Genomic DNA, 25,047 nt, shown 5'->3' with positions numbered 1-25,047 from the left:
TTTTCCCTTCTCCCCTTCCTGCGTGAAAATCCGTGCTCAAGATGTTAAAAGGGCATCATATTCGACATACCAACTCCGTATCTTACTCCCTCCGGAGGACGAACGGCAACGATCTTGCAGCGACACTTCCCCCTGCGGGGATCACTTCGCACACGGATGACTCGGTTTCTTCAATCGTGATGACCGTGAACTCTTACGCGCTCTCGTCCCCACTACCAGGCGTCGTGCTGACCGTCAATACCCAACACAAACTACCTTGGCGATCACAGGGTACCAAGCCCTACTACTTTGCCAAAGAAACCATGCACCTAATCTGTGATTTCATCTGCCAGTGCGCTTTAGTATACCCAGTATTCATTCACTCAGGTGTGTCGCACTATCTGAGATAATACCCCTTATTGGCTCGATCGTCGCGTACTGTAGTTGTATGCATTGCGAGTGCAGCGCGTGTGCGAAAGTCAAAATCCATAATTCGTCATCGGTTTACCGTGAATTGTCATAAAGAAGAGAGCGACTCCAGCTTCGACCCAAACTACAAGAGTGTTCATCCCAGAACTGCAAGTACAACATTTTGACTGCCTAGCGGCGTTCACGCTAAGGCGGCGAAGCCCACCGCGTTGTCGTCCATTGAGAAGGCGGTGTACACGTTCGACATGAAGCTGTTCACCACGTTGGTGTGAGATGGGAGAGGGATGGGACGAGTACTCACGTGTCACCCAGAAGCCAGACATTCTCACCGAAGCCGAGATCGTCGCTCGCACCGATCGCGGCCACGCACTGATGAGAACCTTGCTTCGTTGCGCCTTGGTTGAAGCTATGCACATATGTCAGCGCTATCCATTCTGCACATTGCACGACAAATGTACTCACAGGTTCGGGTCGACGGCCCACGTGTTGCCGCCCCAGCTGAACGCGACCGTGAGCTGCGCGTCGCACGGGAACGTATACGTGCCGTCCTTGTCCTCCCGCGAGCCCGGGATAGCCTGGAACAGCTGTGACACGGTGGCGGTGGGTCCGTACGCGAGTGTAGTGCCCGAGTCGATGATCGTGTCGAGGCCCGAGACCGTCGTCTGCCCGTTCACGAGCACGCTCGCACCACCAATCTGCCAAAACCCGTTGTCCGCGGATAGAGAGTGGTACTCGATGTCACCAGTGTAGAGCGACGAGTCCGCACCGCCCATGTACAGCTCCGCGCCGTCTGAGGTGAGCTTAAAAGAGAAAACGCCCTGCGGGATTGCGCTCTCACTCAAGGCAGCGAAGGGGAAGGGATTCTATGCGCGCATCGGTCAGGCCGCAATATGAGATGGTGCGACAGAGAAGGCATACCGCTTGCAGCTGAGAAATGGACGGGAAGGCAAAGCCCATGAGGCCGTCGGCGGGATCCGTCTGGAACTCGCTTGACTCGGACGTCACTGCAGACAAGGCCTGACCAGTCACGGTAACACCGGAAAGGGTGACTGGGAAAACCGTAAGCAAATCGCTCTACGATGAGATCTTCATTGCAGAGGGGCCTCACCAGTGTCGGTATATTCAGGGCCAGAATCGCTAGATCCGTCACCATAGCTTATAGAGAAGTTCCCGTCCTTCGATGAGCTGGTGGAAGAAGATGCTGGGTCGTAAGTGTTGTGCTTGCCGCACTGGTTGCACTCTGAGGACGCAACCCAGAGGTCGGATGACCCGGTGTCGAAATCAACGACAAAGCTAATAGGAGGGGTGCCAATAGTGATAGTGCCCGTCCATTCGAGGCCGTCTTGCTGGTCCGTGAGAGGCAGAGCCTGGCGCTTGTATCGCCGCCGTGAGTTCTCCCCCTGCGTCGCATGATGATGCAGGGCTTGTGGAATGAATGCGCCTGCGGGTAGGGCCCCAGTGTTATTCTGAAGGTTGACCAGATTCTGGCGGTGCTTGCTGCAGAAATGAGTGAGCATTGGGAAGGTCTAGCAACGTTTACAGGTCACGTACTTCTGGATCTTGACGAGCTGACGGGCGTGTCTCTCGTAGTCGAACGTGCCGTCCATCTTCTTCAGCGACCCACGCTTCTGAAGGGGGATGTGTACACCGCGTTCCTTAACTACCGGGCCCGCGGACACGAGGAGAGCGAGCATCACAGTAATTATAGTTGCCTTGCAGAACATTTTGGAGGGTCGTCAAGGGGAAGCTGGAAAACGGACAACGAAAAGAGAAAGCGACCAGCGCGAGTGAACAGGGAAAAGCCTGATGGCGTCGCCCGCTGGACAGTGCTGGCATTTATATGGCGGGCATGCGTCCGAAACCCCGGTAGATGTGCTGCGCCTGGGATGATGCGTGCATCCAGGAATCACTTACTCAACAGAATATAGATGGGAAAGCAATCATATGCGGGACATTGGCATGCCGAGGATCTGCGTGAGCGGCCTCAAGATTGCGAATCCGACGATATACACAACTCGGAAGATTAGGCGGTGAAACGGGGTACAGCTGCAATATGCAAACACGATGCAGCGGTACTTCGTGTGCTATATTACGGTTAATGGTGGACCTGATTGAATGACTGCGGTATATTTACCATCGTTTCCTTAGAATATTGGCTGATCATGATACATCAAGGTGCGGCTGTGCTATTAGTGAGCCAACCAACTGTAAGCAGGAGATCCTGTCGTTATACACGTCAGGATTTGATGGACACCAATCAGATTCTTACCTGTGCGTTGGTTTGTTTCAGGAGAACAACTTGACCCCATGGCGGTACCATTGACAAATTTCCTGCCAGTGATGGCCACGCGAATCGCGAATCTGCAACAAGTTGAGATTTCTAGGCTTTCTCCCCCCGAGTCTTCTATGCTCGAGAAGGTCGTCTTCACCACAGATAGAATATACTGTCACGTCCACGAATGCACGCCTCGTGACTGATACGAGCGAAGCGTAACAGTCACCGGTCACCGGAGACGGTGAGCTACTTATCTGGACATCTAATATTGTGCAAATATCCCATCTAACATTGTATGTGGTAGAATGTCAGACAGTTGTACATACATGTACAATGTAAGGCAGAATTTTCCCACAATGTCCGCAGATGCGATATTGCACACTGTCTCCGGTGAGTGGAAGCTTCGAATCGTGTCACACAAGGTTGCGCACAGCCTACATAGTGCTGCTGCGGTATGATTAGTCGCTACAGGCAGTGTCGAGCTCGAGTTGAGCTCGAGAATGCAGAAACTCACCTAAATAACAAGCCTGGGCCTGCAAACACTTGAAGATAAAGATGCTGTATAAATCGGAATGAAAGACGAAACACAGGCGCACGGAAATTTTCTGGAAAGTCGACTGTTATAACGACGAACTTCTTATACAGCCAAAGGTAGTCGTCCATCTGCATCAGACATTCAGCACTTTACATCGTGCTTGTGCCCGACAGTCGTGGAATTATGAACAGGGTACCTGTTCTGATTGTATGGTAGAGAATCAGGAGCAGTTTGAAAAACCCTTCACCAAAACTGTAGCGGTAAGTAACACTAAACATCCTCAACATCCCATTCCATCTTCAACTCAACACCCAGCGTCCATGACCGTCCCTAGCATCTTGAAGCTTAAGGTCTCATAGGCCTGCGACCTCGACCAAATCTCCGTCGTCCAAATCGGCTTCTCCAATTCCCGACGCAGGGTCCATCCTATCTCCATCCACAACCAAGTACGCACCCGCAGGCGGCGCGGGCTTTCCACGCTTCCCCTTCTTCGCCGGCGTGCCCGCGGCGCCATACTGCTCTGCGAGCCCCGCCTTCTTCAGGAACGCCTTCACGATCGCGCCGCAAGCCGTTGTGGGGCGTACGGTGAGTACGATGTCTTTCGCCTTTGTGGAGCGCACCGTCAGCCGGAACTTGTCGTCTTCTGTCCCGGACTCAGCTGCGGAATCGGCCTCGGATTCGTCCAGCGTCGGGGAAGGTGACCGTGCATGCGAAGGCGAGCGCTCGTGTAAGGCAGAAGGTGAGCGTTCGCGGCGGTTCGCGAGGAGGTATTCGTATGTCATTTTGTCGCACGCATCTGCAAGGATCGTCAGCGTGATTGGAGCTCGTCGTCGGCAGATGCTTACCGAGTTCAGCCTCAGCCCACACGCCTATGCTGTGCGGGGTCGCAGAAGGGAAGACGCGCGTGCCATTGTAGGTCATCACCAGGTGGTCCGAGATGATCTCTGCGGCATCTGCTGTCTCATCGAAAACCTCGCGAAACGGGTCTTGCTGAATAGACATCCACCAGTCAGCACCAATCGAGGCCTGAACAGACTCGACGTGAACGCACCCGCCTCATTTTGAACCCCCATAAGCCCGCCTTGGCTGTCGGGTTTAGCGGGTGTGGCTTCCAGTGCACCTTGATCGCGACAGTTTCCGGGCCTCCCTCTGCAAGGATGTCATCATCCATCGCAGATTGCGACCGGGCTTGCATTTGGCGCGCAAGTGAGGCCAACTCTGGGTCCAGGGCAATTGTGTCGGTGGAATCATCTTCAACGGAGATTGGAGAGGGGGCTCGTGGAGCCACGCCGATAAGTTGTCTAGTAAGAAGACGTTAGCTAAGTTCAAAGAAAGACCATGTATCAGGACGATGCCATACAGCCTTCGCGTGGCAGGTGGCATAAGTTGGGACACACGTATAGCCATACCCAATGAAGCACATTCGCAACGCCCACCACACTAAACCCGTAGATACCACAAAGTCTTTGAAAAAGTGTAGCACTCGCGTGGAAGTAGGAACAGGATACATACTGCACTTTCTCCTTGGCAATTTGGATCGCAATCAAAGGCACCGCAGGAGGAGGTGTAATAGACTGAGACCGACTACGCTGCCGCTTATTGACGCGCTTTTGTGCCTGTGCAGCGTCTCGTTTTCCATTGGGAGTGGCCTGCTCTACGCGGCGTAGGATGACCTCGTCGTCCTCGTCGTCAGAAGAAAGCAGACTGTGGTGACGTAGAGTCAAACACGCATTACAGAATTCGGTAGCTTGCGTACTCACAGTATCGCGTCCTTTGACATCTTTGTCCACTTCGGGACTTCGTCCTTGGTGGTCCGTCGGCGGTGTTTATGTGGCATATCATCTTCCTCATCTTCCTCATCTGAGCTCATTCGTTTATGCGCTTCCTTCTCTGAACATATCTCATGAGCAAACACATACCAAGTGATTTAGGAATGCACCTGTACCGTGGGAGATCTTGTCCAGCTTCCTCCACGTTTGCGCCGTGCGCGTGCGGTTCCTGAAGAACAGTTCGTCCTCGTCGGCGACAGCATCGACCGGGGAACCTTCCAGTGGAGGCGAGGTGATCGTGGATGGGCCGGGCGAAGAGGCAGTAGGTGCAGGTGCGGGGGCAGGGACATGGACGACGGGGCGTGGTCGCGGGCGTGGGCGAGGACGCGACATCACGGCTCGTCGCGGTCACAAGGGAAAGGTGGGGCGTGGGAATCTTTCCTTTCCCGAAATCGACATTCTCTAATCACGTGCCTCCTCACCGTAGAGCTCAACGTTGTGCTCGTCCTCGACGCTCGTCGTCCCCGTTGTTGCTGGTGCTGCGACTGTTACGACCCTTGCTACCTGGCGTTTTAGCTGATCTGCTCCTATAAAGCTTTTCTGTCGCCAGATCTGTACCACAGAGTTACTCTGGCAGCGATGACCGAGCCGCCGGTTGTGTTTAAGCGTTCTAGCAAGAAGCATGCCCAGCGAGGACGCGTCTCAACTCCAGAAGTAGTCGGAGAAAAAGAGAAGGAGGGCGACCGGGCAGCGGGCTCCGAACAATCTCCTAGCATGCTTGCGACGAAACTAAAAAACAAGTTGCGCGCGAAGCCCAAAACCCGGCTCAGCTTCGGTGGCGACGAAGAGGTGAGCCATCGCATAGCATCCTTGGAATACTTACTCAGATGGAGAGTGACAGGAGGGGGATGGTGAGGTGTTTCAGGTGAAGAAGTCGAAGTTGAGTCGGAAGTTGACTCTGGGCAAGCATTCTGCGTCCCCGGGGAACATCCTTCCCTCGCCTTTTACACCACCCTCAACTCCGTCTTCCAACAAAACGCCAGTCTACGATGCCGCATACCTCTCCGAGCTCAAAGCGAGCACTCCCACCTCCCGCCCGCCACTCCCGGCAGACACTTCCATGTATGACGCGGACGTCTCCATGGACGTAGATACTCTGCAGCAACAGCCTTCAGTGTCCGTGGTAATTGACATAACTGGTAACGCCCCAACGGCATGCATATTCCCTTGCCTATGCGATGTTGACTCTGATGTGCTACTCCAGGCGATGACTCGGAGACTGCAATTCTATCCGGGTCGTCTATCCTCGCTGCCAAGCAGAAGCGTGAGCGGCTGCGCACTGCGGAGAAGAGTGGCAACGAGGACTACATCTCGCTGTCGGTGTCGAAGCGGAGCGATTACTCCCAAGGTCCTCACCCAGAGAGCCGGCTGGTACGAGAAGAAGACGAGTTGGGCGATGCAGACGATGGTAGGTCCTTAATTTCTTTCGCCAATCGTCGTGACGCTCATCTCTTGTAGAGTTTTCCGAATTCACGAGTGCACAAGAGAGGATCGCTCTCGGAAAGAAGTCTCGCAAGGTTGAGGCGAAGAAGCGGAGGGAAGAGATGAGCGAGATGATCGTCGATGCGTACGTGTGTACTACGTACTCAGTGTCGCCATCTCACAGTCGACCCCAGGGAAGAGGAAGACGAGGAAACGATGCAATGGGAGCTGGAGCAGCTGCGTCGAGGCGGACTGCGAGCAGAAGAAACTGCAGAGAAAGCTCCTAAGCCGATCTACAAGCCTGCACCAAGTACGTATCGTGTCTCAGCGAAAGGTCTCCGCGACTGACCCGTGTCACAGTACCACCTGTCACCGAAATACCTACATTGGGAGCCGCTGTTGCACGTCTAACACAGTCTCTGACGGCGCTGACAACTTCCCACGCGCAAAACTCACAGTCAATGACGGCGATCGGAGAGGAGCAGGTGCAGCTGGAGGCGCGGGAGAAGGAGATGCGCGAGATGATCGCGAAGGCGGAGGAGAAGAGGAGCTGGTTTGCTGCGTTCAGAGAGTGGGTAGAGAGCGTTGCGACGTTTCTTGACGAAAAGGTCAGTGTACAATCGCATTCTGATATCTGTTTAATCTCATCATGGCGTAGTACCCACAATTGGAGAAGCTTCAGGACGAACAGGCGTCTCTATTGAAAGAACGTGCGGAGATGATCTCTCAGCGCCGGCGAGCGGAAGACGAGGACGATCTCTCTGTATTTCTTGGCTCTCTGCCCCAGACACAACCGAAGGAAGATGAACTTGATGAGCTCGGCCGCGTCATCCCACAGGCTAACCCCACGGTCACTCGACGCGACCGACGAAACGCTCGTGCGTCGCGGCGAATGCTAAGGCGTGCGAGCGGCCATGCGCAGCAGAATGAAGAGGAAGGATATTCGACCGATTCGTCGCTCCCGCCGTCCGATGCTGCGGACTACAAGACGGCCGTCGCGGCATTGCTGCGAGACACCAAAGACATTATGTCTGACGTCAAAGCAGAGGAGTTCCGAGATCCCAGTCGGGGACTGGGAAAGTGGTTCGGGGAGTGGCGTGAGCGATTCAGCGACAGTTATACCAGTGCTTGGGGTGGGCTTGGGATGGTCGGTGCCTGGGAATTCTGGGTTCGTTTGGAGTTGCTTGGATGGAGTCCGTTGGAGGTATGCAATTTACAAACCGTCTGCAACTATTATCACTGATTCTTGCTGCGTACGCGAATAGGACTCTAGGACCCTGGATGACTTCACATGGTACAAGTCGCTATACCATTACTCACATCCGCATCTGCAGTCCGGTGAGGACCAGGAAGCTGATATCGGTCCGATGGGTCCTGATGGAGACCTTGTCTCTGCAATGATATCCACCGCGGTTATACCTCGACTCTGCAAGCTGATAGAAGCCGGCGGGTTTGATCCATATTCGGCGAAGGACCTTCGGAAGTTAACAGATTTGGCGGAGCAGGTGGAAGCATCTGTAGAGAAAGACAATTTCAAGTTCGAGGTGAGTATACCCTTCTTATTCGTCTTGCCGTATAAAAAATCGTCCTCACGATGCCATTCAGTTGCTGTTGAAATCCGTATACATCGTTCTGCAGGCTGCTGTCGCTTCCACGGAGTCTTTCCTCCCTTCCTATCTCGCACTGAGCAAGTCTCGCTTCGACCCGGAGGCGATCCCAGCTCGCCGGCGGTTCCTCACCAGACAGTGTAAGCTACTGTATAATATCATCAACTGGAGGAAATACAGCGGTGAGAAGTATGGGATCGGCCAGCTCGCGACGAGGCTGGTGGATAGCTGTATGTTGCCCGTGGCAGACAGCGGGTGGGAAGTTGGTGGAGAGGAAACTATACGCAAGGTGTGCTGGTCCTACATTCTGAGGTATTTCGCTGACTCTGTTTCTTAGGTTGTGCAGGTTCTTCCTGCAGAGTTACAGTCTCGATCTTTAAAACGTCGAGTAGGTGCTTGATGGATCTCACGGAATCTATTGTTATTTCTATCGGTTAAATTATGGACGATTCTGAATAACTTGAGGCGGTGAGTATAACATTCGAGGACGATACGCATCAGCGTTTCTCTACGGGTGGGAGTACAGCGGTTTGGTCTTGACCATCCGTGTGTCACACTGCCACCCTCCTACGTTCTCGACATAGCGATACTGAAGCACTTTGACCCGCATGGTCTGGTTCTATGAGCTATTTTCTTTTGCCATGCGCGGCTCGTTCCGCTGTCAAATATTTCCAACCGTCGCTCTAAGTCGGAGGTCTTGATTCCAAGTTCTTTGCTCTCAGGGTTTCGTTGATTCAATTTCTTGGCATTATACATTCAGTACATATACAAGATGCGTGTTCGTACACTTCATTCTTCCGAAATCCTCTCGAAAAACTGCTTCAATGTCCCCGACAACACCTCCGGCAAAGCTTCCACATCCCTGAGCACCAAGTAGTATTCAAACGGGAAGGTGTCTAAGTACCGTTCCACGTGCAAATCCATTCGCCCGTTCACCGTCTTGTAAGCCACTTGGTTCATGGACAGGATGGAGTTGCCGCTGCCTCCCTGCCCAGTGGAAGAGACCTTGGTATGGAGTGAGTCGAGGATAATGAAGACGATCATGACACGCTGTTCCTCCGCTCTTCTCAGCACGGTACGCAGACGCTCGTGGTCTTGGCAAATACCATCAGAGATGATAATCTCCAATTGCCAGAGGTCAGACGCAGACGAGGACATCATGGACCGCCGTTCTCTAGCGTCCTGCAGTAGCCGCAAGCTGTTCTCGACGAGTAATAGGACCTGAGTTGCTTTCTGATCGAAACGGAACGCAGTCATGATCTTTGCACCGGCCTGGTCTGTGAATGGTCCGCCTTCAAAGCTGTGAAGAATATCCACCGACTCTCCGAACTTGGCTATAGCGATATCGCCCACTTCCAAACGTCCTAGCGCCCGTGAAACAAGCGCCAGTGTCGAATATGCCAAATGAACGGAATGTGATTCCGCCATGGACTTGGAGTCATCGAGTGCGATGAGGACTTGGTATTCTCGTTGGCTAGGTCTGGTACGGCGCAACCAAATCTTGTCCTTGGTGAACTCGCTGGCGATGTAGGGGATGATTTTCTTCATATTCAGCCGCTTCCCGGTGCGATAGTCACCCTTCAGCCGGGTCGCCAGGGTTGGTTCCAAGATAAGACGTAGCTGCTCACAGAGCGCATAGGATAGATCGTGAGTCAAGGACTCATAACACCGCCAGATGTCCTGGGCGCTGCTATCAGGCTGACCTTCCGCTTGCCACGCTCGCAAACGGACCTCGACATTTTCTGAAGTATCGTCCGGTACATGATGTTCCGTCGACACCTCCAGATTAGGCACAGCAGCTTTGTCTTCCCCGACATGTTCGCTAGAAAGCTGCGAGAGGATCTCATGTCGAGTAAGTGCGCTCTCCACACCATCGCCCGCTCCCGCTACGGGCCGGGGATCTGACAGAGGCATTGGATGTGGGCGCTGCTGTTCATGGACACTCGGCACGTCAAGTTCGCCCTCCGGGGGTAAGACAATGTTCTCGGTCTGATTACTGGCATCGGTGAACTTGAGTTCACTCAATTTGGCGACCTCTTCTTGACGCGCAGGGCCTAATGCTTGCATCTGACGACTGTCGTCATCGGCCTGCAGATACTCTAGCTGAGGTGCACTAGACGCATCCATCTCGTCCGTCTTCTGATCGTATGAGTCCTCTGCGTCAATGATTTCGTCGAAGCGCTGAATGATCTCCCGCATTGCATCACCAAGGCTACGTCGAGCATTGGATGATGAATGCGGCCCGGATACAGAAGAGGGGACGAGTCCTTGTCTTGTGCCAGCGGAATCGGCGTTACCGTCCACCCCTGTAGGACAATCGTTGCTCTCCGGGCCTTTGGACGTCCTAGCGCTGCACGGTTAGTTTGAGTAATACGACGAAGAACGCTTTGCACTTACTGCTGTTCGACAGTATGCTGGCTTTCTATTGTCTCATCGTACGGGGAAGCGCCAATTTCACCTTTCGACGTTTCAGTCGAGGAAGCTCCACCGTTAGTGGCATCGCAAGTCTCATTCTGTGCTGCTCCTTCGCTTCGTGCTCCTCCATGTGAGTCTCCCTTGTCTGACCCGTCCCCTGCATCTGTATGGAGATCTGGCTGGGCGACGGCAGTTTCTTCATCCTCACGAGTATCTGCTGGAGGACTACTGTCATCCACCTGCGCTTGAACGGCAGCTTCGTCTATTGGTTCATCTTCCCCTTCCGGAGAACCACTGGATAGATCTTCGCGCGTATCTTCCGCATCCTCCACTGCATCATCCATGCTAATATCATCATCGTCGGCATCTGGCACGTCCTGTGCAGAATCGAGCTTCATGTCTTCAGGTAAATCCAGAGTATTCGCATCTTGAATATAGTCATCCATGGGTGCCCCATTATCGCCATTGTCTTCCTGGTCTGCATCTTCCTCTGTAGTCTCTTCCATTGTTCCTTCCATTTGTTGCTCACCACCTGTCTTGGGAGAATGTGGTGCGGGAGGCTTGATGCTCTCTTGTTCGTCTTTGGCTACGACATCGGAACTTTGTTGTCGGGTCGAGTGGTCTTGGTCAGCTTTGGAACGATTCTGCGCATCTCGAGGACCCGATTCGTCTCCCCATAGCTTTTCATCGATGGCGGACGGATCAGTTGCGTCCAAACTGCCCAACTGCTCTTCCGGAGCCTCCTCATCATCCTGCTCTTCCTGCTCCTGGTCAGATTCATTTTCTGGGACGTCCTCCATTTGACCGTCAAAATCTTCACTCATCTCCACCGCGTTTCCTTCCTCTGCTCTTTCTACTTTTTTGTCTGCATCTCCGTCCTCTCCTTGCATGCCCTCGACTTGACTTTCCTCTGCAATCTCTTTGCTGACATTTTCATCGCCGGTACCTTCTCCTAGTCCTGTTCCACCGGCTCGCTCAGCTCCTTCCTCGCCTGGCCCAGCTTCTTCCGTATCGGGAGGTTTGCAGAAACCTTCCTTGGCAACCGTTCGCATAACTGAACAAATAACGTAATCGAGTTTGAGGAGGGCCTTAGTCCATTCACAGTGGTTGGATAGATGGACTTCAGCCAGTTCGACATAGCGATCCAGGAATGGGAGTATGCGGGATATTCTCTCCCGTTGCTCATCTGGAGGGCATGCAAGGAGTTCCCCAAAAATTGTAGTAGTTTGTTCCAACACGTCTTCGAGTCCAAGTAAGCGGGTGATCTGAATGAGAGCACGGTGCTCTTCTCGAATGAAATGTTCCCTGCAATCTGATGGAGGTTCAAGAGAGGTATTCAGAGGAAGAGACAAGACTGCTTGAATGTTGACAAGAAGAGTAGTTATTAATGATCCAGTGCTGTCGGTAGTGTGTCGTTGAGTTGCCTCAGGAGTGGGCAGAAGTTGGCATCCTTCTAACCATTCGACGACGGGCACTACGAAATAGTCAACGGGGTGTCCACATTCAGACCATCTGTGAAGCATGTCCATGGTCGAAGTGATATGATCCATCGCTTGAGATAAGACAGCACGTTCACCTATTGGGCGACGATTGAATGTGAAATGACCGAAGCACATGATGAATCCGTACCTTCTAGTAGCACCGGACATTCTGTTAAGCGCATATGCTGAACGATTGTGCCCAACACACGTGAAAAGTCCCTGGAAGTGTTCGACGATTCTTCGATCTCCTGAAGAACCACCGAAGGGATGACTGTACCAGGCTGGTGAATCTCGTAGTCCCGCAAATGACCTAGTGTCTCATTTAGAGCATGAGTCAATTTACACGTTGTATCCTTTACGTTCGTGATACGGGACATCATTTCGGAACCAGACGAGACCACTTTGGAGGATAGCAACATGTGGCAGCGCGATACCACGTTCTTGAGTTCCTTATACGCGTGAAGCGTATTGCTGACGCTGTACTGATGTAAGATCGAGTCTGGTTATGTCATGCGTAACATACCATGATCGACTACCCAATGCAAACTCGAAACCCGATTCGAGCAACAATATTCCTCGTTGCAATTCTCGAGTTGATACGTCTTCGTGATGGCTAGAAAGGAGCATCCTCAAAACTGGGAATGTGCTCACCAGGCGGTTCAAGTATTCTTCTCCCTTCTCCGCCGATGATAGTGGGTGTGTGTACGACGTCATCTGCGGCTGTTCTCTGAGCCAACGTAGACTTGCTTGTTGTTCCAAAACGCGCGGCCTCATGTTTGATGCAAAACCCACACGTTTCAGCTCCTTTAGCAGGTCGCTCCAGGCTTTCCGTTTTCGTAGCATGAAGGACTTCGACAGTTTCTCGCGTTGCGCCGGCGCCAGATTAGCTGGGACCGACAGCTTTGCTAGAGACTTTGAGACCGTGATGATATCGGTAGCGAGGCCGTCCATAGCAATAGGAGAGTATGACCCGATGAGAGAGTTGACACGACCAGTCACCAACATCTCGAAATTGCTGAATGTTCTGTCCAGGTTCGCCAGATGCTGAGGGAGATCTGAAGCAGAGGGAAAGGCGTGGATCGAAACACTTGGTCTCTGCAAAACAGTAGAAAATCCATGCTTCACAGAGGGCGAATGCGACGCCCCGAGTTCCTGAGAGGCCGGTTGCATATATTCGCTGACAGGCTGGCGAAGCACATCACGGAATTTTCGGATACACTTGTACAATTGTCTATGTGTCCGCTGAGCACTTTGTTTCAACGCGTGGACATTGACGTCTTTCCAACTAGCAAGTTTGATATCGTTTCGCATGTCTTTCTCCAACTTGTCTCGTTGAACTTTCAGAGCTGTCGAAATGTTGCCTGAATATTGACTGTAGTAGGAGATAGTGGATTGCAAGATGCATTGGACGCGTCGAAGAGCCTTTAACGCCCGAATTGCCTTCGTAGGGATAATATTATCAATGTACACCTCGAAGGTGGAGAGTAGCTGCAAGCGGGCCTCGAATTGGCCAATCGGACTGCGGGTGACATAGTCGTCTAATAGAGGAACAAGCTTGTCGAAATAATCGGTCGATCGATCAGATGCTTCTTCTTCTTCTTCATGAGCTGCAGTGATGACGCCCTGAACAACAGCTTCATACAGATGGAACCACCACTCAAACGCTCCATTTGAAAAAGAGAGTGCTTGAGTTCGCAACAAGTCCTGCCAACAAGCCAACTCTAGACGTCGCCAGTCCACGATGAGCTCCGTTAAGATCTGCCGGTGTGCCTTTAGGCTGTTATCCCGGTTGCTGTACTTCTCCCAGTCCTCGGTATGTAGCAGGAGCTGCTCCAATGCGGTCAGGATCTTTGCAACAGGATTAGTGAGACTCAGGCTCATGATGCTGTCGCAACGAGTCTGTAAATGTCGCAGGACCATCTGATCGGGCCATTCCTGAATGAGCAAATCGAGTCGGGTACGCAAAGCTTCCAACACTCGGAAGGCTTTCTGAATTTCAGGAATGTTACTGTCGAGATAAAAGTCATAGGGCTTTTCCTTTGCATGAGATTTAGTACGCAGCTCCGACAGCCGGTCGTGCAATAGGGCTATCTGGAATGGACGACTTCGCTGGTCTAGACTTTCCGGCAGGGACGCTATCCCGACATGAAGCATGGAAGCCACTAGAGACCTTCGAATTCGGATGAAATGCGAGGCAACGTCTGCTACGGATCGGTGAGACAACGAAAGGTCAAGAAGCAGTTCATGAAGACGATAAAGGCTCGTGACTTGGGCTTCATCAAGGAGTGGGCTTTTCTTCTCTTCAATCGATGGATCGGATGATACCTCCTGCTCCAAGGCATTTTCAAAATCAGGGAATATCTCCAAGAAGTCCTGTTCTTCCATCTCGGCCTCTGTGACAGCACTGTTCCCAGGCTTGCGATAAAGAGACTGAGCTTCGCGGTCCTTATCTTCGTTCCTAGCTCGATCGATGAGCCACAGGCCAAAAGCCTGTTCGTAAATTGTCTCTATGACCTGCATGTGAGTCTGCAGATCGACTCCCAATGAAACTTCTAGAGTGACTCCTGCGAAATTCGCCAACAGCGGACCAAGCGCAGAGTTGTGAGACACTCCAGAACTTTCGCGCAGTAATTTTGCGCTCTGCACTGAAGGGAAAGCAACGAGGGCATTGACGTGGTGGGCATCATCAACGTCGCCGTCAGAATGTGTAAGATCGTCTAAGACTAGACGCAAGCCAAGCTTCATTGAAAGGAGAGCAAGTTGTAATGGTCCGCTGACATCCGTGTAATCCGGATACGCTGTGGTGAGACGTTGAGAGAAGGATGTGAGAGATTCCTGAACAACTTGTTCTCTGGCCAAAGCATGAGAACTTCTAGTCATCAAAGCCAGAACAATTGCGTCCACCTTGGCAGGAGGGATCACATGCGACAAGAATTGAGAGACCTCTGCCCAGTAGGCGTGTAGACGGGTGACGTTGCGCCTAACCACATGGCCCTCCGAGAAATCTTCTACGCGGTTCTTCTCTGCTTCCAGCAACAGTGAATCCAGATATATCTCTGCTGCCCCTGTCGGCTGTTTGATTACGCGTGCCTCGTACTGCGTATACATTTCTTTCTCGAAAGAAAACATTGCGAACTGGTCCTCCCAGAAGTCATGCCGGCAGCGTCGAAGGGCAGCAGGGTCTATGGGTGAACTGGGCACATACAATTCCACAAGGAATTCGGACAGAGCAATCCAACATCGACCTAAATCGGATAATGAGATAGACGGCGCGTCATGGGAACCAGACATCCGAAGGAAGACAGGACGGAGATGTTTTCTGTATGCGTTCTTGAATCCCAGATGCGTGCTCTCATCCAGTATCGTAAGAAGAGTTGAGATCGGCTGGTGAAATGCACAAGAAGCGTGCTGTTCATTTCCACCACCTGCTTCTGGAAAGCAGTAACAGATCTATCGAAGACTCAGCATCAGCGATACATTCACTGAAACGTTCTCCACATACCATTGTGATGGTCTGTACGAGCAGCATCGTCACTTGGCTCGCTCGAGTTGCCGAGGGGTCGGTGAGATCGGTCGAGAAAAGCCTTAACCGTAGTAATAGTGCTCGCTCGTAAGGCGCAAGCGATTGCAATGACTTGTGGTTTGAGTCACTGTATCAGTTGTAAGGTGATGCATTCATTTATTGCAAAGAAATCTACTTACCAGTCACAAAGCGTGCCATGTAACTCAATTGGGATGAACAAGTGAGATGGTCCGTCGACCTGCAAGATCTTTCAACACGCCAATCGAAGGAAGTATAATTATCACAGACCTTGAGATCTGAAGATATATTCCAAATCTCGTGCAGCCATTGTTTGTGCGCCATAGCAACAAATGACAGATGCACCTCAGCTGCGGAAGAATCGATCAGGACTGTTTCGCACACATGGGTCATACGGTGAGACATACGTGTTCGATCGTCCGTTGCCCAGAGAAGATATTGATACGGTAGGAGGTGCGACAGAGGCGTATTGAGGCTCTGGAGGCCGAGATCCAACAACTCGTTCAAGGATTTGCGGCGTTTCTGGATCGCGTTCAAACAAGGCACTCGAAAACGATAAAATGTACACACCTCAACTAAATCGCCGTTTAGAGGTTCGCGACATAGAACACGTTGCAACGCGGAAAGTTCACTCGTGAGGAACGTCAACCCAACCTGAGTGACCTCGGCGCCGTTGGGTTCAACTACACTGCCCGGGGATATCGAAAACCACTATCTGTCCTTTAGCATGCGTTCATCCAATACGATAACAAGAATCACCTTCTCCAATCGTTCTGCCAGCCGGATCGCATCGCGTTGTTCAGCATTGGATGCAACGCCTGAATTACACCAGATTGCGGCAACTTGAAGCATCTGTGACCGACGCTCTGGAAAACATATCAGCATAGCAGCATTTTTGAAGACAACTTGTCATCACACCGAGCGAAGTTGGATCCAACAGTTTGTCCATCAACTTTTCCGCATCAAACACTCTGGCCATACGACCTTCGTTCATACTGTTGCTCGTCAACGTAGTCCATATCTCTGTCAAACCGCTACCAGAGGTAAGTGCCACCGCATCCGCTAGGGCATTCGCTTGTGCCTCGACCTGTGCAAAGTGATGATAATGGAGAGTCAGTGCATCGATGAACCACCGGACAACGACTTGAACAACGGAATAATTGAATGATGTATCCAGCAAAGCTGTTGCTAAATGGCGAGAGTAATAAAGCAATTTCAAAGTGAGATCCAAGACGGCCTATTGGAAAGTTAGCACTACTGACTTGGCGTACAATCCATCAACCAATTCGCAGACTCACCTGTACAGTTGGCTCGCTTTCGTCATAGAAAGATTGGAGTACGTCCTGAGTCGCGATACGAACAGCTTGCAACAACAATCTGGCCTCTTCTGCTGCGCGTGTTCTTCCGACATTCTCGATGGGTCGTCTCGATGCTCGTCCGGTTTCTGCGCTCTGTTCGGCTGACCTCTTCTTCGCACGTTCTTTCTCAAAGTGCAGGGCAATGACCACACGTAATGCACGGGGAATTGCATCAAACGGGATCTTGGCCATCTCACTCTTGTATAGTGCACGAGGCAGTGACTTCGCTTCGAAGGGTATCGGCTGAACGTATTTCATGTTTAGTACTCATCGCGAAAACGGGTGATGACGAAGTTTCGATTGACTAATATGGTATCACTAACCTGTACAGCAAGAAATTCGTACGGTAATCCTAAACGATGCAACCTTCCTCTCTGGTTCAAAATCTTTCCGAGTAATTGAGATTGAGAGAAGCTATGCAATATTGTTTGAAGAAGAGGATTCATGGAAGCGAAGCTTGCATGGAGGAAGCGTGAGACATAGGGCAGATAAGCTGGTACCAGGTTTCTGCTAATAAAATTCGCCGCAGCATGACAATCCAGTACCGACATGGACGAAGATAGTTGCAGCGAAGGAGCCAGATCGATTAACAGGGAAACAGCGCTGTCATTACTGGAGAGTCCGCGGGCAGGCCATCTAGAATCAAGGAGTTGAGCAGATGCCGCTGGAGCTGTGATTGCTCCTCTCCGTAATAGCTCATACTGGATCGAAGATTTTTTGACGTCGGGGTAGAACACAGAAAACACGACAGGAAGGCGTAGGTGGTCCATGATGCGTATGCGGTCCTCTTCGGTCCAAGTGTTCAGAAGGGCGATTTCAATTCCTCGGTTGCGCATGGCTCTGGATAATTCCCCGTACTGGGGCTCGACGCACATGAACAACCTGAAATTCGGATGGGGTTTTATAACTTGCACTTGGCCGTCCACTTGACCCCTCTCGTTCAATGTGAGAGTACCATTAGCCTCGCAGAGGGAATTCAGACGATCTAGAACCGAAGGACTGCACAGGTTTGCTCCGTCGAGCAAAAGCCAGTGACCGTCTCTCAAAGCATGGACGAGAGGGCCGTCAACCCATTCCAGCCTTCCGGAGCCGCCATGCGATATCGCCTTCAGGTCCGCCCGAAGTATTCGTCGCTGAGTACACCACGGCTCAGGTAAGTCTTCAAGCCTGTCTAGAAGGGAGCATGCGAGATTGGCTACTTCTGGAAAGGCGTGCACCATCCGGCGATCTCGTGTCGCCCTCTTCAAAGCACTGTAGTCAGCAAACACGTGAAGTTTGGACCCACTAGATGAGCTGGATACTTGATCCAACAGGGAGATAATATCGTTCACGATGGCAGTTGCACGGTAATTGCTATCGACCTCCTCGAAGCTGCCTAGAATGTCGGTCGTGTCGGATGCATTATTGATGGATATCTCTTGAAGGTCCCTGCCACACATATTAGCTACCAGTCGCACCAAGGCTGTCTTACCACTGTCGCGCAGTCCGGTAAGAATCGTCAACCAGCTATTCTCCAGGCAAATCCCCACGGACTCGAAGGCAGTCAGATGCGTTTGGAGTATCCGACCTGGGCGACGACCACGAGAGACACCTTGTCGAGATGCGAAGAACTGTCCCACCTGGAGGAATGATGGTGAAATGGATAACCTCGTTGCGTCTTTCCTGGGTGTATCAGAGAAGATATTGTCGAAAAGCGATCGTGCTTGCTCCCTGTCAGAATCAGACCTGAAGCGCTGTAGGAAAATGGTAGGGAGATACTGGGCCGCATAATTTCTCGTGGTTGAATGCCGTAGTAATGTACCCCAACGAATCACATCGCGCAAGTTGAACTCCCATGGTGCACCTTCTCTAGCAAAGGATCGCTTGAGAACGACCTCCTCGTTGAGACGGCAGGTATAAGCAATTAATCCTTCCAGTTGTTCCACAGGGCAGTGCGGGAACAACTTCTGGCAAATTAGTAGTAAATCCTGTGGATTAAGCTCTTGCACATAGACCTTCGTGAAGCGGTTCAGGAATGATTTAGGCAGGCCTTTACGACCACCACCTTCATGTAATGGATTCTGCGCAGCAAAGATTCGGAAAGAGGGATGCCGAGTGAATGAACGCCCGAGCTCGGGAATGTAGACAGTCCCTCGATGGTCCAACACTGCGTTTAGACCTTCAAGGATAGCTTGCGGGGCTAAGTTCATTTCGTCGAGTAGTACCCAATGTCCCTGCTGCAACGCTCGAAGGAATTCTGCATCCTTCCAAGTAAACTGCCCTGCTTCTGCGCCTTCAACCGGAAGATCTGAGCCGAACAGATCGACAAGGTCGGTCTGATCTGACAAGTTAATCCTACACAGATTGTATCCGCAGATGTTTGCTAAAGCAGCGATTAGACTTGTTTTACCAACTCCGGGGCTTCCTTCCAACAGGATAGGCTTCGGTAATTGGCATGCTCTCACTACGCGTAGAACATTACTGCGGGTAGTTGGAGCTTGGAGGCTGAATTGCTGAGGAGTAGGATCCTTCGGTCCTCGAGGGATGGAAAAGGATCCAAGCTGCACACGAAGCGCGGAATCGAACGAAGGTGTATACTCTGCAGAATCCGTAAGCGGCGCCAAGTCTTGTACTTTCTCTATCGCCCTCCTCCGGAGCAATTCTAACGCGTTCCGTGAGTATGAGTTGAACTGAGGCATGGAACCCAGACCATCGAGGAACGTCATGTTCGCTGCGTGGTGCTATAGATCATATGAGTAATCACATGCTAGAGGCGTCGATTAATCACTTACAAAGAGCTCGTTAGGGGGCATACACTCTTGTCCATAGGAATGATACGTGGCGTTCGAGAAATTGACCCACGCCTGCGATGTAAAACAGGTTATAAAATTCGATACTAATGTGAACAATAGATACGTACCAGAACATCGCGCAGGCTGAGGATAGAGCGATCATTAGCCTGGGCGCAGAGCCACTCCACAAAGTCCAAAACGGGTCCCGTGTAGTCTCTCAAGGGCGCATGTCGCCATAGGCTGTCGACAATACACTCGAGATCATTTCGATCCGTGACAGATGGTACCCAAATCTCCGTGAACCTGTTCCGCAGTGCCGGCGACAGCTCCTTCTTGCCGTAATCGCCACCTGGATTCATGGTAGCCACAAGTTTGAAGTTATCCGCTGCCTTAGTACAAGGCAACTCAAGTGTGTCGCCGCCGCGTTCCGCAAGAACGATGGTACGTTCAGGCTCAAGCACACTATTAAGACGTTCCAGAACGGAATCATCCGCCAGTGAGATTTCATCCAGGAGAAATACGTCGCCATTCCGCATCGATTCAACAAGGGGGCCGTCGCGCCATTGGAACATCGCCAACAGACGTTGTAGCTTCGCAAGAACTTCCTGCAAAGAGCTCAATTCTGCGGCATGGTGAGCATTGGACTTGACAATCCGATCGACGGTGGTAATCAGTGTCTGGATATTTGTTTCCGCATTTGCAATCCCGTATCGCTCGAGTATCGATACTGTCTCACGGACCGTCTCGCTTTCCAATGCCGCCCTGTTGCGGACCGGACGCAATCCACCAATCAGATCCGCAGTTTCGGTGTTCTGGTGGCAGTTAACGGTCCGTAGTGTCTGCGAGACTGTCTCGGCGTACAGCTGACATACAGATGTCTTCCCGCAACCGGTCTCTCCAACGAGTAGAACAGGTTCATTGAACCGCAAAGCCCGAGAAACGAGGACAAAAAGACGCTGCATTGCCGACGTCCATACCACTTGACCTGGCGGAGGAAGAGGACATCCAAGGAACACTGGGAGGTCACGGTGTGGCTGGTGGAAGTCATAGAGACTTCGCTCATCGATGTGGACTTTCATGATGGTTTCAATGACTTCCTTCACAATTGCCTTGTCGTCTTCTCGACGGGCGCGTTCTGCGAGAAGCATATAACCGTTTGCTGCCAACTCGTCATAGTCCAACGCGTCTCTTCCAGCCCATCGAAACAAATCTCGAAGCGTGGCAAAGCCGTGTTTACTCTCGAAAACCCGACTTGACTGGCGTCTCTTCTGCAGCTCGCGAAAGACAGCCACAATTCGCTGTCCGTATGACGGGGCGATGCGACAACGCTGACAGAGAATAGTCTCCAACTCGGCCTGTGGCACATCTTCGAAGTGAATCTCGAGGAATCTGTTTCGAAATGCACGAGATAGTACTTTCCGTCCTGCATATAGTCCAGGAGGGTTCTGCGTAGCGAATAGCATGAAATGCGGATGTGGCCTTACTACCTCGTGCGTTTCCGGTATCACAAGTTCGCGATTGTCGTCAAGCAGGCGATTGAGGGCCTCGAGAACATCCGTCGGAGCAAGATTGAGTTCGTCCAACACTATCCAGTCGCCATTGCGCAGGGCACGCACCAGCAACCCATCCTTGAACACTAACTTCCCCGTTACTGCATCCGAAACATACGTTCCTAGGTATTCTTGAATATCGGTATGCTCGTGATTGTTGATGCGAACAAAACGATGGCCGGTCCGTTTGGCAAGATACTCGATGGAGCTGGTCTTTCCACTAGATGTTGGCCCTTCTATTAATAATGGGAACCGCTTCGCTGCGATGACTCGAGCTAGATTTATAACCTTCACTTCCACCGAAGGTGTCATTATGTAGTCATCGACTGGATCCTGCAGGAGCGGACCACGCTCTAGCCAGAAAGGACCGAATTTGATGAACGCATCCCCAGGCTTCGGTGCAGGAGGCTCTTGGGACAAGAGCGAACCCGCGTTGCGCACACCGGCGAGAACATGCTTTCGCGCTAGAATAGTAACAGCAGCAGCGCTCGGAGTATCCAAGACCATCGTAAATGTCATCAGGCACCCCTCCCACAGCGCCCGTCTCAAGGAATACATGCTGGCCATATCGGCAGTGAAGGTGAGAGCACGAGCCAGAGTGCGCATGCTGTAGTGTGGCCTGTGATTGGTGCCGTCCGCAATCTGACGATCTTCCGCTAACTGTTTGACAGCAGTGTAGAACTCTGCGATGTCCATGATCGCGCCTTTATCGCCCACCGTGCACGATCCGATGTACTGCGTAATTATACTGAGCAAGGTCTCCTTATCGGCATCAGGAGGTGAGACATCGATCTCAGTGAATGCTGATCGTATGTTCGGAGGAAGATCCTTCTTGCCAACATCCGTCGCCGGGTTCATACATGCAAACAAGCGAAAATCGGGATGTCGAAGGACAGGCTCTAAGGAGCCCTGCTCTGTCAACGTTACGGATGCAGTTGGACCATGTAGAAGGCTCGAGATGCACTCAAGCGTCTCAGCGCTTGCAAGATTTATTTCGTCGAGCAAGATCCTGAAATTTTTGAGGACTATACATCAGCACCTCCAAGACCACGGCAATTCGAACGGAGCGTACCAGTGGCCAGAACGTAATGCCTTAACCAACGGTCCTTCAACGAAGGAAAATGCGAATTTGCTCTTGCTCTGCACATGTTGTACCTCGAAGGCCTGAACGTCGCGTTCGAAACTACTCCACTGAGCTTCCGAAGTGCTGAGATTTGACTCATTAACTTTCCGTCGTTTGCGTGGTGCCTCCCCTGCTGCTCTGCTGTGTTCCGCACTAAAGGTCGTGAGTCAAATGTACGAGGGACGATCGCAAAGATGAACATACCTTTCCTCTTCCGCTATTCTCGTTTGTATCTTGGCCTTCGCCAACTTGACCGCCTCCGTCCAAAGTCCTACGGCTCTCTTCCATTTGCTCTCTTGAACAGCTTTCCTGACGGACTCCTCGAACTTCGCATTCTTCTTCTTGCTGAATGTGCCGCCAAAGAGCTCTAGGAATCGTGCCTGTAGCTCTGATCCAGGCACACGCGCATCGACGGGTTTGAACCCACCCAGGAGATCAGACGATTCAGTCTGGTTCGAGAGGTTCAAAGAGACAAGCGGCTGGCGAAGGAGAGAGGCAAGACGGGAAACCGTACTCGTTTTCCCCGTTCCTGTCTCACCCGTAAGAAGAACCGGCTCGTTGAGGGACACAGCCGTAGAAATGCGTGAGAGCAGCATTATCGCAGGCCTATGCATCGCAAACGGCCGAGCGATAGCGGGTGTGATCTCGCTAGAGGCCTTGTATGCACGCAGGCGCGTCCGTCCGATGCGCACTGCGATAGTCTTGCCATTGACGTCCTTCTCCACTTCAAACTCGGGGGTGCGGCTTTGCAATATCCAGTCTCGTCTCTCCGGCGATAGCCCAAGATGTTCCGCAGCAACGGCAGCAACAGCATCCAGATGAGCGCGTGCAGATGCAGTGGTAGCGCCTGAGCCAAAAAACACGTCGCGCGCCTCGAGGTACATGTCTTCCCGAAAGGTGGGGTTCGGGAAGATATCCGACAGCGTGAGAGTTTGGCCAGAATCCACATCGACATCCATGGATTGGTGTGATGGCGGAATGAGTTTGTCAACTCGGATACATAGCTTCAGCAGTTCGCGCAAACCGATGCTGCGAGTCGGGGTAGCCTTACCTAGGGCAACGACAGCCTCCCACAAGGCAATCAGGAGCCTCGCAACGGCACCCGATAGCCTCTGGAACTTCGAGTTAACAATCATCCGTAAATCGCCTAGAGTCGGCGACGGAACGACCATCTCATGGTACTTGTGGGCACCGTAGAAGGTAGGGTTGGGAAAGGAACCATCCCTGGAAGGCGCAACAGATCGCGTGGCATAAATCGCAAATCCGTCTTCCGCTTCCACTGGCCCTCTGTTAGGGACGTTCAGGACAGCACGCCCGCCAATCCATTTGTCCAGCCCGAGCGACTCGACCAGGGGTTTGATTAAGCCGAGGACTTCCAGCGATGCGCGATCAATATCTTCAAAGACGACCCACTTGCCTTGGCGCATCACACGCACCAGTACGCCTTCTTTCCATTCGAAAGTGCCGGGGCGAGTTGGAGAAGAGACGTAGGAACCCAGCAGCGAGCGCGCATCAAGAGACGTATCAGCAAGCTGAATCACCACAATGGGATTAAGGACTTCAGGGCGGAGCAGCGCAGCGATGTGTGACAAGAGGAGTGATTTTCCCGCAGAAGGAGCAGAAGTAAGCAAAGTCGGAACGCGGAGAGAATGGTGCACGGCCAGCCTACGCAATGCTTGTGAGGCTGTCGGTGTTTCAATTAGTGTCATTTGCTGAGTGGTAGGAGCAGATGAACGGAGCATGAGGATTCCGTGGACATTTACGGTGAGAGGACTTGAGGAAACTTCAGCACTAAGATAACGTCAGAGTAGATATGACTCACCTCAACTCGGCGGGATGAATAGGCACTTGTGAGTCGTTTTCATTTAGTGAAAAATAATCTTGCTGCTGTAGGTGGGCATTCCTTGCGTCTGCCACCCTTTTGGTCTCGTACACGGGCAACAGCCAACCATCTATTGCTCTCGGTGAACCGTCGATGCTCTTCCCATATCCGATAGGACAGTCCACTTCGGAGACACTGCCAATGACCTCCTGTTCCAACTTGACACGCTCACCCTCCATCATGCCGGACTGCACGGCGTAGCACTGAATTGCAAGAAACCGAACACCTGTGTCCGGGTGGGGCGTCCAGATAAGTTTAGAAAGGGGAGATAGTGACCATAAGAGGCTTCGTGGAAGGTCTCTATTTGCTCGTAGGATGCGGTAATATCCAAGGAGTATACGATGCAGCATATGCGCGTCGAGCGACGCGACATCCTCTGACTGAGCGACGAATACCAAGGGTCCATCTACAAGACTATTTCGACGAAGAAATACGGAAAATACTCTGCGCACAACGAATCAGTGAATAGCTACAGAATTGAAGTACGTACTCACGGATACAGCTCCGGGTGTGCCTCCAACAATAGACACAACGCTTCAAACTTGTCTTCGGAGTTGCCATCGTCGAGGAGCCACCTTGCGCACAAATCAAGTAGCAGCGGTCGGAATATGTCTGCTACAGTGGTGGTATATTCAGGAGTATAAAGCAGACGAGATAATATGTGCAACAGCTCCGTGGGGCTGGAAGGTTGGTCAAATAAAATTCGTTCGCGTAAACGAGCTGTCTGCTTCTTGAGGTTTATCGTGAGTGGGTCATGAATATCCTCCACTGTCATTGCTATGAGTATGTCCTTTCAACAATTCGGAGGTGAAAGTGGACTCAGCCGTGACGTTGGCAGTAGAAAACAACT

The 25,047-nt window shown here is 51.9% G+C and overlaps 4 protein-coding genes across 4 annotated transcripts; 1 reads left to right on the top strand and 3 right to left on the bottom strand.

Moving 5' to 3' along the window:
* Window positions 1-589: 589 nt before the first annotated feature.
* SCP_0500770 (Aspartic protease) lies at window positions 590-2,102 on the bottom strand (the record flags this gene model as incomplete). Its single annotated transcript, XM_027758146.1, has 6 exons — window positions 590-659; window positions 710-814; window positions 871-1,271; window positions 1,327-1,457; window positions 1,517-1,905; window positions 1,960-2,102. 6 exons carry the CDS (start codon window positions 2,100-2,102, stop codon window positions 590-592), a joined length of 1,239 nt encoding a protein of 412 aa, XP_027613947.1.
* A 1,469-nt stretch (window positions 2,103-3,571) lies between these two features.
* SCP_0500760 (hypothetical protein) lies at window positions 3,572-5,380 on the bottom strand (the record flags this gene model as incomplete). Its single annotated transcript, XM_027758145.1, has 6 exons — window positions 3,572-4,014; window positions 4,064-4,208; window positions 4,270-4,519; window positions 4,731-4,922; window positions 4,979-5,108; window positions 5,164-5,380. 6 exons carry the CDS (start codon window positions 5,378-5,380, stop codon window positions 3,572-3,574), a joined length of 1,377 nt encoding a protein of 458 aa, XP_027613946.1.
* Window positions 5,381-5,626: 246 nt separating this feature from the next.
* SCP_0500750 (predicted protein) lies at window positions 5,627-8,476 on the top strand (the record flags this gene model as incomplete). The annotated part of the gene is made up of 10 exons (XM_027758144.1): window positions 5,627-5,836; window positions 5,889-6,186; window positions 6,252-6,455; window positions 6,506-6,614; window positions 6,664-6,779; window positions 6,830-7,077; window positions 7,128-7,673; window positions 7,735-8,013; window positions 8,075-8,365; window positions 8,414-8,476. The coding sequence occupies 10 exons, from the start codon at window positions 5,627-5,629 to the stop codon at window positions 8,474-8,476; spliced, it is 2,364 nt and encodes a 787-aa protein (XP_027613945.1).
* Window positions 8,477-8,865: 389 nt separating this feature from the next.
* On the bottom strand, window positions 8,866-24,972 carry SCP_0500740 (Midasin; the record flags this gene model as incomplete). The annotated part of the gene is made up of 19 exons (XM_027758143.1): window positions 8,866-10,420; window positions 10,474-12,067; window positions 12,121-12,449; window positions 12,496-15,422; window positions 15,475-15,622; window positions 15,675-15,733; window positions 15,784-15,863; window positions 15,921-16,035; window positions 16,084-16,224; window positions 16,273-16,379; window positions 16,432-16,750; window positions 16,812-17,114; window positions 17,195-19,591; window positions 19,643-19,714; window positions 19,771-22,201; window positions 22,265-22,468; window positions 22,520-24,088; window positions 24,138-24,641; window positions 24,692-24,972. 19 exons carry the CDS (start codon window positions 24,970-24,972, stop codon window positions 8,866-8,868), a joined length of 15,135 nt encoding a protein of 5,044 aa, XP_027613944.1.
* Window positions 24,973-25,047: the final 75 nt, after the last annotated feature.

This window comes from Sparassis crispa (genome assembly GCF_003851025.1).
Source record: "Sparassis crispa DNA, contig_000004F, whole genome shotgun sequence".
NCBI lineage: Eukaryota > Fungi > Basidiomycota > Agaricomycetes > Polyporales > Sparassidaceae > Sparassis > Sparassis crispa.
This window is presented reverse-complemented; position numbering and strand designations above follow the sequence as displayed.